This window comes from Heteronotia binoei, chromosome 9, assembly GCF_032191835.1.
Source record: "Heteronotia binoei isolate CCM8104 ecotype False Entrance Well chromosome 9, APGP_CSIRO_Hbin_v1, whole genome shotgun sequence".
NCBI classification, from domain to species: domain Eukaryota; kingdom Metazoa; phylum Chordata; class Lepidosauria; order Squamata; family Gekkonidae; genus Heteronotia; species Heteronotia binoei.
In genome coordinates, this window is record NC_083231.1 from 114,659,947 (window position 1) to 114,676,681 (window position 16,735).

A 16,735-nucleotide genomic window follows, 5' to 3' on the forward strand; every position below is an offset into this window, starting at 1 on the left:
TTCCTCCCCCTCAACAGACACCCTGTGAGGTGGGTGGGGCTGGAGAGGGCTCTCACAGCAGCTGCCCTGTCAAGGACAGAGAGCGGCCTACAATCTCCTTTACCTTCCCCGCCACAACAGTCACCATGTGAGGTAGATGAAGATATTGGATTTATATCCCGCCCTCCACTCCAAAGAGGCTCAGAGTGGCTCACAATCTCCTTTACCTTCCTCCCCTACAACAGACACCCTGTGAGGTAGATGAAGAGATTGGATTTATATCCCACCCTCCACTCCGAAGAGTCTCAGAGCGGCTCACAATCTCCTTTACCTTCCCTCCCCCCACAACAGGCACCCTGTGAGGTGGGTGGGGCTGGAGAGGGCTCTCACAGCAGCTGCCCTTTCAAGGAAAACCTCTGCCAGAGCTATGGCTGACCCAAGGCCATGCTAGCAGGTGCAAGTGGAGGAGTGCGGAATCAAACCTGGTTCTCCCAGATAAGAGTCCGCCCACTTAACCACTACACCAAACTGGCTCTCCTTGCTTGCCTCTGCGTAGCAACTCTGGGCTTCCTTGGGGGGAGGGATCTCCCATCCAAGTCCTAACCAAGGCCAGGTTTGCTGATCCGATGAGATCGGGCTGACCTCCGCCATACAAGTCAGGGTCTCCATACAATATTGACCTTATTACACCGACCCCGCAGACTTGGGTAGCCAAAACTTTCTGATCTCAGCTCTCAGATGGCCGACCCCCAAATATCTGTCTTTTCCCTCAGCATAGTCAGGTTCATCTTTGCTCCTTCTAAAGCCACTCTCCGTCTGCTGTGACATCGCAGACCCATCAAAACGTCTCTGATTGTGTTCAAAAGGTCACATGCATCGAGCATGGGTTTAAACTATGGGCAGAAAGGTACCGCCTGGATAGTAGGAAGATTTCTTTAAACAGTACGCATTTGGGATGCCTAGGGAGGTGGTGGGCTCCCCCACCCTAGCAGTCTTCAAGCAGCAGCTGGACAGACAGTAGTCAGAGATGCTCTAGGCTGATCCTGCATTGCACAAGAGGTTGGATTAGATCAGGGGTGACTGCGGCTGTTTCGCATATATTGCATGGCTCTCGAAGTCCCCACCGCCCCATTGGTCGGCTTGGAGAAGGCATTTCTCTCTTTAAATCACTTCTCCAAGTCGAGTCAGGCAGTGGCTTGGAGAATGCATTTAAAGTTGCTTCCTTTCCACCTCTTCCTCTGTTCCCCATCTACCTTCCTTCCTTCCTTCCTTCCTTCCTTCCTTCCTTCCTTCCTTCCTTCCTTCCTTCCTTCCTTCCTTCCTTCCTTCCTTCCTTCCTTCCTTCCCCTGACATTCCCGTCTTGTGGCTCTCAAACATCTGACATTTATTTTTTGCTACTCTTACATTAAGCAAGTTTGGCCCCCTGCTGGACTAGATGGCCTATATGAATTCACTGCCACTGGAGGTGGTGGCAGCTACAAGCATAGCCAGCTTCAAGAGGGGATTGGATAAAAATATGGAGGGGAGGTCCATCAGTGGCTATTAGCCACAGTGTGTGTGTGTGTGTGTACTGGCCACTGTGTTATACAGAGCGTTGGACTGGATGGGCCATTGGCCTGATCCAACATGGCTTCTCTTATGTGACACAGAGTGTTGGACTGGATGGGCCATTGGCCTGATCCAGCATGGCTTCTCTTTTGGCCCTTCTGACTCTATGATTAGCCACCTTCAACGCAGCACCATTGGTGCTTCTGAAACCCCCTACAAGTTGCTCCCAAGTAAAGGACGTTTTTGCGGGGACCACTGTCTGTACCCAAATACCACCTTAAACCTAGAGGTGCCTATCAGAGACAATCTTTAAAGCAGTCCCAACTGCCACTTCATCCCTTTGGAACTGGAGTCTTTAATGGCTCAGCCCTGATTTCGGTTTATTAGCTGTTCCCAGAATTATTATCCAGCACATTCCTGTAAAACGAAGGAGTTTATGATTTTTATTAAAAAAAATATTTTCTCGGGTTTAAAGGTTGCATGACTCTGGTGCAGCATGTCAAGGAAATTGCTGGCAGAAGCTACTTCAGACCAATTAAAGAAAGAGAGCTTTATTTATTAAGTCTTAAAAGTCTGATGGAACTGGAATCAAGGAAACCACAGCTATGGGTCCCAACAAATCTGCTATTCTCAAAGGGTCCCCCCCCCCCGCCCCGTCAGGTAGCAGGTGACTTATGAAGAAGAAGCATACAAGCATAGACAGCTTCAAGAGGGGCTTGGATAAGCATATGGAATTGGATAAGCAGAGGGGATTGGATAAGCATATGGAGCAGAGGTCCATCAGTGGCTACTAGCCACAGCATATTGTTGGAACTCCCTGTCCGGGGCAGTAATGCTCTGCATTCTTGGTGCTTGTGTGGGGGGGGGCACAGTGGGAGGACTTCTAGTCTCATTGGTGAACCTCCTGATGACACTTGGGTGTTCTGGCCACTGTGTGACAGAGTGTTGGACTGGATGGGCCACTGGCCTGATAGAACATGGCTTCTCTTATGTTCTTAAGAAGAAAAAGGAGGAGGAGGAAGAGATTTGATTTATAGTCTGCCCGTCACTTAGAGCTGGGGTGTCAAACATGCGGCCCGGGGGCTGGATCAGGTCCCCAGAGGGGTCCTATCAGGCACACAAGCAAATCAAAAGCGGGTTTGTAACTTACAGATGCGCACTTGAACAGCATACTCAAGACTGCTACGGCACGGACACTGTCTCCAGTTTTTGATGCAGTAATTCAGAACAAGAGGTGTCAGTTATCAGAGAATTAAATAAACAAAATACTGAAAAAGTGCTACTCTTTGAGGCATGTTTTACATTTTTTAAAAAATCTTTACTTGTGAGTATCTGTGTCTGCTACCAGGCATTACATTTTATGGGACACAAGGCCATGTTGGATCTGGCCCTCATAACAAATGAGTTCAAGGAACGCTTGACTGACTCAGCAATTTTTAAATTTGTTGTAACTCTAGATTCAAAGCGGCCTGGTCTAGTCAGCTTAAGTCCGGCTCACACTCTCAGCGTACAGGAGAGAACCACAGGATGGATATCCAGCTATACAAAAGTAGACTGTGGTTTGATTATTGACACAATATTCTTCAATGTGATTAACATGTGGAATTCACTGCCACAGGAGGTGGTGGCGGCTACAAGCATAGCCAGCTTCAAGAGAGGGTTAGATAAAAATATGGAGCAGAGGTCCATCAGTGGCTATTAGCCACAGTGTGTGTGTGTGTATATTGGCCACGTTCTTATGTGACACAGAGTGTTGGACTGAATGGGCCATTGGCCTGATCCAACATGGCTTCTCTTATGTTCTTATGTGACACAGAGTGTTGGACTGGATGGGCCATTGGCCTGATCCAACATGGCTTCTCTTATATTCTTCTGTGACACAGAGTGTTGGACTGGATGGGCCATTGGCCTGATCCAAGATGGCTTCTCTTATGTTCTTATGTGACACAGAGTGTTGGACTGGATGGGCCACTGGCCTGATCCAAGATGGCTTCTCTTGTGTTCTTATGTGACACAAAGTGTTGGACTGGATGGGCCATTGGCCTGATCCAACATGGCTTCTCTTATGTTCTTATGTGACACAGAGTGTTGGACTGGATGGGCCACTGGCCTGATCCAAGATGGCTTCTCTTGTGTTCTTATGTGACACAAAGTGTTGGACTGGATGGGCCATTGGCCTGATCCAGCATGGCGTCTCTTATTTTCTTATGTTCTTAATGTGTTTTTTTTATTATTATCATCATCATTATTAGTTTATTTATATTCCGCCCATTCCCCCATTGGGGGCTCAGAGCGGAGTACAGCAAATAGAAATAAAATCACAATAAAATCATCATAAAACCAATTACAACATTCATCAAAGTGCAGCAAGATGACGCAGCAAGATGACGTGACAGCAAGGCGGTATAGCACAAAACAGTACCACAATACAGCATCACAGTACAGTAATGCAGTAGAGCAGCAGAGCAGTAGGGGGGAGGCCAACCTATCCATGAATAGATGCCCGCTGCCTCTTCCAAAGACTTGGCAGAACAGCTCCGTTTTCCAGGCCCTACGAAAGGCCAGAAAGCCAGGTAGGGCCCGAACTGAGAAAGTCCTGGCCCTGGTAGAGGCAAGACGGGCATCTCTTGGGCCGGGAACTATCAGAAGATCTTGGGAGGCCGAACGAAGCGATCTCCGGGGCGTATATGGGAGGAGACGGTCCCATAGGTATGTTGGTCCCAGGCCGCGCAAGGCCTTTAAAGTCAAAACTAACACCTTGAAACGGAACCAGTACTCTATAGGCAGCCAGTGCAGGTCACAGAACGCCAGCCGTATGCTCACCTGTACAGGTGACACAGTCAGCAGGCAAGCTGCCTCATTCTGCAGTTTCCAGATCAGTTTCAGGGGTAGGCCAGCATAGAGCGAGTTACAGTAGTCCAGCCTGGAAGTCACCATTGCATGGGTCACTGTAGCCAGGTCTTGGTGGGGATAGATATGGTGCTAGCTGCCTGATCTGCCGTAGATGGAAAAAGGCAGACCCAGCGGCCGCTGTGATCTGGGCCTCCACGGAGAGGGAAGCATCCAGAATCACCTCCGGACTCTTCATCTGTTGGGCCGGTGCCAGAATGGCACCTCCCAGGGCTGGGAGCTGGATGCACGAACCCACCCCCCTCGACTCAGGTACAGGACCTTCGTCTTAGTTGGATTTAACCATTCGACTCTGTTGTAACCATCCAGCCAAGGGATGGTATTTATAAATGCCATAAACATTCATAGTCCACAGGGAAGGAATTCTAGCTCTTGGAGGATTGGCTACATCAGGGGTGTGTGGCCTAATATGCAAAGGAGCTCCTGCTAGAATTCCACCCCTGGGCAACCCTATATCTAGAGTTTGGTAATACTACCCGTAGGGATTGCATTTGTGCAGTTTGCTAGTCCGGGCACCCTGCGAGTCCAACTAACTTTTTCTCTCCCCCAAAGAATTTGAAATGGATGTTATTCTTCTTAAACATTTCACTCTTCAATTATCTCTACAGCCACGCACGTCCACTAGCCCTGAACTGGCTCTTTTTTTCATCCTTTTGCCCCAGCTTTCTAAAAAGGAAAGAAAAGGAACCAGCTGTGAAGTTACAATACAGAATAGCAGAATTATAATAATTACTTCTGAAGATGAAATGGGCACTTTGAACGGCGATTTCCAAGTGGAGATGGGGTTTTGCTCCAGGGGTTCTACCAAACTTCGCAACACATTTAATGGGGTGTGACATCTCTTTAAGTGTCGTTAAGTTTTTTCCTTGTTTATGTCACTTTCAATCAGCCGCCACCTCTCTCTCCCTCGACGTATTTTTTAAAAAAATGCTCTTGGCTTTTAAAAAATTCATAATTGACCTTTTCTGAAACCAGAACCGGGGCGGAGGGGGGGGGGGAGAGAAAGGTTATCTATAAACAGGAGATTGGTGGGGGTGGGGTGGGGAAATGGAGGGAAAAAAAACGCTGTTAATCAAATTAAAATTCAGTGCCGGAGTTTTAATTAGGCCTTATCGATGTGACTCAGCAGCCTGAAATGTTAACGTGAAAAAACCTTCCCCTGCAGAAAATGGCACGGAAAAGGAGGGCGGGGGGGGGGAGGGGAGAGAAGCTGCCTCACTTCCCCGTTTGAAAGAAAACACTCGGCCGGTTTTATGCATTTGACGCTCATCAGTATTTCCAAGACGACACACCGCATACACAAGGCCGTGCCTTTTTTACCGATGCACCCTTAGAGCTGCACCTTAGTCAACAGTCTAACCTTGACTGTCCGAGGCCTTTCAACAGCAGATGCATTTCTGCCCCTCTTCGAAACAGTGCTCTCTCGTTCACTGTGTTCGTGTGCGGGGAACGCGGCGTGCGTATTACCATTTTATTTATTTCTAATCAAAGACTGACAATGGGCGCGAACAGTGCTAACGGCTTCTGTCGAGCGGCTTTATAGCTACTTAGTAGCCTCCGGTCTTTTCCTGGCAAGGACATTTTCATCGCCTGATAGATCCTGGGTTGCGGGGATTTCTGGAATGGTGATGCATGAAAGGACTGGCATTAATTCTGGGCGAAGACGCCCGCGCCCTTTGATACCCAGCTCGCTCACTTTCCTTTTTAAAAGGGGCCTTCTCCGTGGTTTCTCTAGAACTGCAGAACTTACTTGCCCCGAGGTCTTGTTTGTCTGGTTCTTTCCTGTCAAGGGAGGTCGAAGACTAAGCTTTTCCACCAATAGTTTTCAGAGGGGAGCTGTGTCCGTCTGCAGCAGAACAGTTAGATCAGAGTACGGGAGAACCTTAGAGACAAGCGAGGTTTTCAGGGTATCAGCTCTCGAGAGGCAAGATGAGCTTTGACTCTTGAAAGTTTATAGCCCCCCCCAAATCTTCTTGGTCTCAAAGGTGTTACTGGACTTGAATTTAGGTCAGGGATGGCCAAACTTGCTTAATGAAAGAGCCACACAGAATAAACACCAGATGTTTCAGAGCCACGGGATATGAACAAATATTATAACTCTTAATACTTTCTTTGCAGAGATAAACAAAATACGTATGTATGCGCTTTACTACACAACCATGTTGGAAGGAGACCTAATAAAAAGTCTGGGAATAACAGTCCCCATAAGACCAGCACAGGGAAAGGTTAGGTAATAATTTTTGGCACCAGTGGGAGAAGGAAACACACATATACCATACAAATCACTGACCACCGTTTGCATCATTCTGCATCTCTCTCCACCTTGACTCCAAGGTTCATAAACATAGCCCCTACAAGAGCTATGAAATTAAGGGGAACCCTGCACCACCCTCTTTAATTCTGTCACTACTTCCAGTGGTTCCCTCGGCTCTTGAGCTCTCTTTCCCACCTCTAGGTCTCAGGGCAACCTCTGTGGTGGAGGAACAGAGCTTGCAAGCCTGGTGGAAATAGTTGCCTAACTTTGGGTCAGCGCTCGGAGGCTGACTGAGGTCCTGATGCTATGTATGCTTTCTTGAGAGCACACCTGCAATATGTTCCTCTTTGACCTCCAGGAGCTGCACAATACGTGTGAAAGAGCTGCATGTGGCTCCCAGGCTGTAGTATGGTCACCCCGATCTAGCTTTTCCACTGCGTGTCTGATAACTGGTAAAAAAAAAAAAAAAAGGTATAGGTGCAAGCACCAGTCGTTTCCGACTCTGGGGTGACGCAGCTTTCACAATGTTTTCACGGCAGACTTTTTACGGGGTGGTTTATCTCACCCAGGGAGACCAAGTTGCCCCACTTGGCAGGCAATCTCCTTGGCGGGGAGGGTGGGGTATAAATCGAATTAAACATAAGCAACAATCTCTGTTACTGCTAAGTGAGGCAGAAAGAGCAAAGGTGGGTGGGGACTGGCTTTGTGCAATGCCACAATGTACCGTGATGTCACAGGATCACATGATGCTCTAGAAATTTCCCAGATCTCTATGGTAAATTCCGCAGATATTTGGGAAATTCCTAGAGTATCTCACACCAGTTTCCTGTGTCTCCAATCCTATGAAGCTCCTGGGAGCTCAGGGCTGCATAAACGGTTTTAAATATGGTTTTATGCTGTTCTCTCTGCTTCCTCTTTATCTTTCCAGCAACTGTGTGAAGAAGGCTGACAGAGTGCAAGGTCACCTGGTGAATTTCATACGAAACAGAGATACAAAGATGTGTCTCCTCAGGCCTAGCCTAGTACTGTACTATTACACTGGCTTTCTCAGCTAACCTATGCAAAGTGAGCCTACGGATTCTTGCTTCAGAAAATAAATGGGGACTCATTTGACCGACCTCGGAAGGATGGAAAGGCTGAGTCAACCTGGAGCCGGCTAACTGAACCAGTCCGCCGGGATCGAACTCAGGTCGTGAGCAGAGGGCTGCGGCTGCGGCGCTGCAGCTTTACCACTCCGCACCAAACCATTTTGTGCTGCTTATGCTGTTTATATTCATTACAATAAACATGTTTGATCATGTTTTAAATGTGATTAACAGCCGCTGACCAATTTTGAGGTGTTAAGCATGCAATGGCATGCACGTTCCATAAAGGGGGGGCGGGGGTGTTGGGGACCAGTCAGTTTCTAGCCAGAAAGACCGATAAGGGACTCACATCCTTGAATAGTGGTGTGTGTGTGTGTGTGGTTTTTTTTAAAAAAACCTCTCCCCTTGATTAGCAGAAGCAGAATACATTATGCAAAACATCAATGCACATTTACATAATTTTGCCTGCTAGATACAAGTTGCAAAATCCGATCCGGCTTTGGCTGTCTGGCCAGAGCACCTGGGTGATATTAGAAAGGCAGCGTTCTTTGTAGATCCTGAAAATCAAGCCTGCCCAATAGGACAGGAAGTGAAGCCACGCCGTGGAATATTGATATCAAGGAGTCTTTATCCAATTAACATGGGGCATGCTGTTCCATGGACAACCTTACAGCAAATGTGGCTAATTAGGTAGGGTTTCACTCAGGACTTAAATTCAGCAGGAGTTCACTGGAGCATGGCTCCTGAACCTCTCTGAGGGTTCCCCCTCCTCCTCTCCACCTACCTTGTCCATTGAATAGTAGGTGCAGTTGCATAACAATCCTTGAATTAGGAGAGCGGGCAGCCAGCCAGCCAGCCACCAGGGGCTTTGCCACACCCCCAGCAGCCCTTATTAACCCCTGGAGAAGCCTGCACCACACTTTCTCCACTTCTTATGTGATTTTGGGCAGCGGGTGGCTAGCTGGCCTGTTGACTGTGGGGGGGATGGTGGCCAAGGAGAGCCTCAGGTGAGTGAGGTCTGCTTGGGTTGGCTGGATCTCTAGCCAGCCCAAGCAAGCCTCGATCGCCCAGGGCTCTCCTTTCTTGCATCGGGTTGCTTTGGCTGGTGTGTGTGGGGGGGTGGCATATGCTAATGAGCTCACCACCTATTTTTCTACAAAACGACCCCTGGTTTTACCTATAATAGTCTGCCATTTTTAATTTTTTTTTTAAAAAAAAAATCAAAACCAAATAACATCTAGACGCTAACCCTGGACCATAATGAATAAATGTCGTCTGTCCTGAATGAATTGTTGAGAAGTACCGCTGCGTGAATAGATTTGTCTTTGTTAACACTGTGATTATGAATCATTTGCCATCGCTGCTGCCCAAGATGGTGCTGTCGACATGCGGTCTCCCAGAATACCGGGAAGAAAAAGAGGAAGGCCCCCGCTTCATTTGACTCCTACGAAAATGCCTGTTCATAATCTTTATTCAGCACCAGTCGTGAAGATCCCTAAGAAACGAGGTAGGAAACCTGGGTAGAAGCTGAAATCTCGTGTTCTAACGACTCTTTTAGCAATCTCCCCACCAAGAAGCACACCAGAACCAGGTATTAGTTCGATCCCACAATTCAGCTGCCCCACAAGCCTGCACAGTTTGCATTTATGTCAATAAGCAAGCTAATGTGGGGCCGTATCTTGAGAGGGAGAGAAAAGAAAGTACAGCTAAACCAATCCCCCCCCCCAAAAAAAAAATAGTAATCAGAACCAGAAACAGTAAAAAATTGCAGAGGAAATTCCATGCCTTAAAACAATCTGGAAGATAAATTAGTACATCCTGACTAACGGAGGACGCTGAAGAGTAAGACAAACGCAGACCGCATCCTTCGATGGTTTTTCAGCATTCCGTTCCCAGCGAGCTCACTGCGACGGAATATTCCAGACACGGCATCTGCTGCCACTTTAGCTCCAGTGGGCAGCTGACGCGAGGAATGATAGAATCAGGGCAACTTCAGACTTTACTCTTTTCTTAATGTGGAAGACAAGGCGGCAGATGGAAGTGAAATGCTTCTTGCTCCAGCAAGACGCAGGAGCGAGAAAACAAAGCCAACAGGTGGTCTGTAAGAGGACGTTCCTGAGGATGAGCTAACCTGCTCCAACTTCTGTTTCTAGCCTCTGTGCTTCATTGGGGGGGGGGGCAACATTGCAAGCCTGGTCAAGTCTGCGGCCATTTTGCCTCTCTAGCGGAGATGTTCTAAGTTCCATTTGTTCTGAAGAAAGGGCCGGTGTAAATGAAAGAAACTGGGGTGCTGGTAACTTGCTTCCCCGGTCACACTCAGAGGAAACCAGTAAAATCTCACTATCTGAATGGCAGAGAGTGTGAAGAGCAGAATGTAGCATTTATGGGATATTGATGGGCCATTGATAAATGGCAGGGAATAGGGAACAGGCTGACAACAGCTCTTTAGGGTCTCAAGTGGAGGTCTTTCATCATATCACCTCCAGACTGGGCCTTTTAACTGAACATGCTGGGGATGGAACTTAGGAAATTCTGTAAGCTAAGCTGATGCCCTACCCCTGAGCCATGGTCTCTACCCGGAGCGCTTAGTACAGTTACCTTAGTTCAAAGGCTACATGCAGGGGACTCAATGTGTCTATGGAGGCCCATGCCAGCAGACTCTGTGTGTGTGTGTATATATATATATTTGCCACTGTGTGACACAGAGTGTTCAACTGGATGGGACATTGGCCTGATCTAACATGGCTTCTCTTATGTTCTTATGTACTGTTCTGCATTTCACAATGTTTAGGAGAGGTCCTCACGTTAATTTCTATTGCCATTTGAAATATATCACTACAGAGATACTGCAGGGTACTAAGCTCCGCTGTCAGATGTTAAAATGCCTCCGGTTACACATTAAAAGCCTGTCCAAACAGGTGTGTTTTACAGGCCCTGTGGAATGGCCCCAATGTGCCTAAGCCACTTTCAGGTTATGCAGGCAGTCCATTTTATTTCCAGCTTCTTCCCTCTCGCTCCTGATAAGTTCATACCCATCCCTTGCCAGCCTGTCTGACTGACCTGGTGACCCTAATCCATGTGCAGAAGTGAACCAAGGATTCACAAACTTTTGGTGGGGCTTGGATATCTTCTGAAATTACAACAGGTCTACAGTTCCCCTGGACAAAATGGCTGCTTCGGAGCATGGACTCTATGGTACTATATCCTACTGGGATTCCTCCTTTCCCCAAAATTCTCCCTCCCCAGGCTCCACCCCCAAATCTCCCGGAATTTCCCAACCTGTAGCTGGAGATTCTACCTTATTTATTTTATTCAGTTTATATCCCACCCTGCCCTGAAAACATTCTCAGCACAGCTCACACCATACGAAAAGAGCAATAAATAATAATTCATTTAAAAAAATCAAATCCTGTCATCTAAATATGTTACTTAAAACGATACCTAATGGCAGAAGTGAACCAAGGATTCACAAACTTTTGGTGGGGCCTGGCTATCTTCTGAAATTACAACAGGTCTACAGTCCCCCTGGACAAAATGGCTGCTTTGGAGCATGGACTCTATGATGCTATATCCTACCGGGATTTCTCCTTTCCCCAAACTTCTTCCTCCCCAGGCTCTACCCCCAAATCTCCCGGAATTTCCCAACCTGTAGCTGGAGATTCTACCTTATTTATTTTATTCAGTTTATATCCCGCCCTGCCCTGAAAACATTCTCAGCACAGCTCACAACATACGAAAAGAGCAATAAATAATAATTCATTTTAAAAAAAAAATCAAATCCTGTCATCTAAATATGTTACTTAAAATGATACCTGATGGCAGCTTAACAATTCCTGAAAGCAGTGCATGTTGCAACAATATCAGGAAGGGCACATTTCTCTCAATTCACCGGATCAGCTGGTTAATAACATCAAGTTGGTATAGATAGTGCCCTAGGCAAATGGGGCAGATAAAGCAGAAAAAGCTGTACCCAAACCAAAGCCTTCCTTTTTAAGCTTAATTCCAGAACCACGAGATTTTTCAAACACAAAAGGAACTATTCGGGGACTCTTTACAGAAGCATCTGATTCGGCATCAGAATACAGAATTCGGTTTGCTCAAGCTAAAAACGAACATGACGAAAGTTCCGCAAAACTTTATTTTCCCCCAACCAGCTTCAGGACTCTGCAGGATGTGAGCATCAAGAATAACCAGCAACATTTGGGAAAGCGAGCTGTCGCTTCCCTACTCGTGGTCATCTTGAGGCTGCATTCCTTGCAAATTCAGATTGCCTCATCTGGTGATTAGAGCGGCATTAACGCCTTGTCTGGATTTTCCACTTACCCTTGCGCTCTGGCCCGCGATAAGCTGATCGTCTTCGGTCTGAACACTCGTTCGGCTGCGAACGTCATAATCTTCTTGCTCGAAGTCAGAATCGTCTTCGAGCTCCTCGGGAGTCTGGATTTTGAGACAAAGAAAGAATGTGGAGAAAAAAAGAAGAGATGGGATGCTTACAAAGAATACAGAAGAAGTGAGCAGTGGCTCATGAAAGCTTCCTACCCTGCCACAATTTTTGTTAAGTCTTTAAGGTGCTACTGGACTTCGGCTCTTTTCTACTGCTACGGACAGACTAACATGGCTACCGATTCTGATCGGTCTCCATGGAAGGCACCACATTTAGCAGTAAGGGAGGGACGGTGGCTCAGCGGTAGAGCATCGGCTTGGTAAGCAGAAGATCCCAGGTTCAATCCCCAGCATCTCCAACTAAAAAGGGTCCAGGCAAATAGGCGTGAAAAACAACAGAGATCCATGAGTGGCTCTTAACCACAAGGTATAGAGGGAACACTCTGTCTGGGCAGTGATGCTCTGTCTTCTTGGTGCTGGTGGAGGGCAACACTGTGAAGGCTTCTGGAGTTCTGGCCGCACCGATGGGCCTCCTGATGAAACCTGGAAAGCCGCTGCCAGTCTGAGTGGACAATACTGACTTTGACGGACCGAGGGTCTGATTCGGTATAAGGCAGCTTAATATGTTCATATGTACAGAATGGAAACTCATCGACGTGATATAAGGACAGAGGGACTCACATTGCTGCTGTATCTAAAGAAGTGAGGAGCGACTCATAAAAGTCCCTCCCCTGCCACAAATGTTGTTAGTCCTTCAGGCGCTACTGGACTGAGTAGACAACCCTTTTCCACTGGTACAGACGGACTAAAACGCAGGGCTTTTTTTTTGTAGCAGGAACTCATTTGCATATTAGGCCACACTCCCCTGATGTAGCCAATCCTCCAAAAGCTTACAGGGCCTAATGTAACCTCCAGGAGGATTGGCTACATCAGGGGTATGTGGCCTAATCAGGGCTTTTCTTGTAGCAAGAACTCCTTTGCATATTAGGCCACACACCGCTGTTGTAGCCAATCCTCCAAGAGCTTACAGGGCTCTTCTTACCGGACCTAATGTAAACTCTTGGAGGATTGGCTACTTCAGGGGTACAAAAAAATAGTCCTGCTAACACAGTTACCCATATTGAGAGAACAGAGAGAAAGCCCAGCATATGCTATATCCCTATTTCATCAAGTACCTGCCCAGGGAATGCTGTTTCTACTTCATTTTAAATTAGCTTGTCTGTGCAAGCAGACAAGCCCCCAAATTGAATTGTCCAAGAGGGAAAAAAAATGAACCTTTTCCAGTCCTGTTCTTTTACAACTCAGTTTCATCATCACCTCGCCACGATTTCTTTTAACTCCGTTAAGGGGATGAACGTATGTTTTGCAAACCAACATCCAGGGGATGTGTTTACCCCCCCTGAAACACAATATTTCAAAATAATTGCGTTCGGTCTCCGTTAAAAAAAAAAAAAAAGACCAATGATATTGCTGAAGCAAACTTGATTGTAATTTTTTTTTTTTTTTACCTCAGAGATTAAGAAGATGTTTGGAAAAAGTCACCTTGAAGCTAGGAATGGCACACCATTCCTCCAACTGAAATGCAAATTACACACACTCTGAAGCATAAACGTATCCATTGATTACTACGAAAGCCCAACCTATCGGACAGCATAATGGGCCCTGAATTATGCAGTGTGAAAATCATACTCAGCCAGGCAGCGACTTGCCAAGAAAAGGAAACTATTTCATTTCATCCTTCATTTCTTAGAAAATGTCCCACCTTCGCATCCCCAGTGGAAGCCCTGAGGGTTTTCAGATCTTCCGCTACAGTGTGAGACCCCTCCCTTCCCCCTCTGGCTCTTTACCCCCATGACTCAGCAGGGGGGGGAAATGGGGAGATGGGGGCAGCATTGTGGTATGATGATGTCACTTCTGGCATGACCAGAAGTGATGTCCCCGTTTTGACAGTAATGTCCTAACAAAACACACAAGAACTTTCATTCCAACAGGTATGCTAGTCTGTTTACTACCAACACCTTGCCTGAATTCTCTGGACAGTCCTGCAGTGCCAGAGCAGAGGTCCATGAGTGGCTCTTAACCACAAGGAACACTCTGTCAGGGGCAGTGATGCTCTGTCTTCTTGGTGCTGATGGGGGGCAACACTGGGAGGGCTTCTGGAGTTCTGGCCGCACTGATGGACCTCCTGATGACATCTGAATTTTAACCACTGTGAGACACAGAGTGTTGGACTGGATGGGCCACTGGCCTGATCCAACATGGCTTCTCTTATGTTCTTATGTGACACAGAGTGTTGGACTGGATGGGCCACTGGCCTGATCCAACATGGCTTCTCTTATGTTCTTATGTGATACAGAGTGTTGGACTGGATGGGCCACTGGCCTGATCCAACATGGCTTCTCTTATGTTCTTATGTGACACAGAGTGTTGGACTGGATGGACCACTGGCCTGATCCAAAATGGCTTCTCTTATGTTCTTATGTGATACAGAGTGTTGGACTGGATGGGCCACTGGCCTGATCCAACAGGGCTTCTCTGATGTTCTTATGTGACACAGAGTGTTGGACTGGATGGGCCGTTGGCCTCATCCAACATGGCTTCTCTTATGTTCTTATGTGACATAGAGTGTTGGACTGGATGGGCCATTGGCCTGATCCAACATGGCTTCTCTTATGTTCTTATGTGACACAGAGTGTTGGACTGGATGGGCCACTGGCCTGATCCAACATGGCTTCTCTTATGTTCTTATGTGACACAGAGTGTTGGACTGGATGGGCCATTGGCCTGATCCAACAGGGCTTCTCTTATGTTCTTATGTGACACAGAGTGTTGGACTGGATGGGCCACTGGCCTGATCCAACATGGCTTCTCTTATGTTCTTATGTGACACAGAGTGTTGGACTGGATGGGCCACTGGCCTGATCCAACATGGCTTCTCTAATGTTCTTGTGGCTCCATCCCCCTTCTGTCTTGATGTTCCTCACCATAGCAGATAGATTATACTGGCATTGGTGCTGACCCTTGCATGTGTACATGAATGTGCTCCATTTATATTGACACACAGAAGACTCCTTCCCATTCTGAAAAAGCACACTTTGACTGGAAGTGGATTTGATTGCTACGATAGCTTGATGCCCTTTTTCAATGTGCATGGGGGGACAATATTCCCCCCAGCCCCCAGTATGAGAGCCTCTGCTCTTCTATCCATGTTATTCTCCCACTAACCTGCACATGGAATCTATACACACAAGAAGAAAACGATTCTGACCTTATTTGAACAAGAGGAGGGGGGAACATCTCTTTGTTAAAGACTCCTTGTGCCTCTCTCTGTGGGGAGGCCAGCTTTGCCATGTGCCCTGCGGGGTCTGCCAAAGGTGCAGAAGATTCTCACTAAGAGTCAAATTCTGCCACTGGCTCTGAAGTGTGGTGTAGTGGTTAAGAGTGGTGGACTCTCATCTGGAGAACTGGATTTGATTCCCTACTCCTCCACATGCAGCCAGCTGGGCAACCTGGGTCAGTCACAAGTTCTCCCAAACTCTCTCAGAGAGTCAGTTTGGTGTAGTGGTTAAGTGTGCGGACTCTTATCTGGGAGAACCGGGTTTGATTCCCCACTCTTCCACTTGCAGCTGCTGGAATGGCCTTGGGTCAGCCATAGCTCCTGCAGAGGTTGTCCTTGAAAGGGCAGCTTCTTTGAGATGTCTCTCAGCCCCATCCACCTCACAGGGTGTCTGTTGTGTGTGTGTTGTGGTGGGGAGGTAAAGGAGATTGTGACTGCTCTGTGACTCTGAGATTCAGAGTATAGGGCAGGATATAAATCCAATATCTTTTTCTTCTACCACTACTGTGTCTGCAGTGGGGAGAGGAAGGGAAGAAGAAGAAGAAGATATTGGATTTATATCCCGCCCTCCACTCCGAAAAGTCTCAGAACGGTTCACAATCTCCTTTACCTTCCTCTCCCACAACAGACACCCTGTGAGGTGGGTGGGGCTGGAGAGGGCTCTCACAGCAGCTGTCCCTTCAAGGACAACCTCTGCCAGAGCTATGGCTGACCCAAGGCCATTCCAGCAGCTGCAAGGGGAGGAGTGGGGAATCAAACCCGGTTCTCCCAGGTAAGAGTCTGCACACTTAACCACTACATCAAAGTGGCTCTCCAGGCAGGAGATTGTAAGATGCTCTGGGACTCCGAGTGAAAGGCAGGGTATAAATCCAATCTCCTCCTCCTTCTCCTCCTCCATCTTCTGCTATTTTTTTGTCCAACAAGATTTTGGGAGTATTTGCTCATTGGTCTCTAAGGTGCTCCAGGACTAAAATCTAGGTCCTCTAGACCTAGATTTTTGATATTGATTCCTCCCCCCCCCCCCCAAAGAATCTGCAACCTGCCCTTTTGGAAGATGCTCATAGCCGAACGTGACTAAGAAACCTACGGAACAAAGAACTACAGCGCAACCGAAATCTTGAGTGGCTTTGGGATGGAAGTGTGTCACTTGGTACCCGTTCACTGTCACCACACTACTTCGCATCATTTTTTTGTTGTCACTTTATTAACTACCCAGAAAATGGAAAGGCTGGAGATAA

The 16,735-nt window shown here is 47.3% G+C and overlaps 1 protein-coding gene across 3 annotated transcripts in view; it reads right to left on the reverse strand.

Annotated features, from left to right (window-relative positions):
• CTNNA2 (catenin alpha 2) overlaps nucleotides 1-16,735 on the reverse strand; it is a 1,018,631-nt gene that overhangs the window by 87,043 nt on the left and 914,853 nt on the right. For all 3 annotated transcript variants that reach the window (XM_060247184.1, XM_060247186.1, XM_060247187.1), the window contains one exon: nucleotides 12,101-12,214. In XM_060247184.1, coding sequence (XP_060103167.1) covers nucleotides 12,101-12,214 — 114 coding nt within the window. The remainder of the gene's footprint in view (nucleotides 1-12,100; nucleotides 12,215-16,735) is intronic.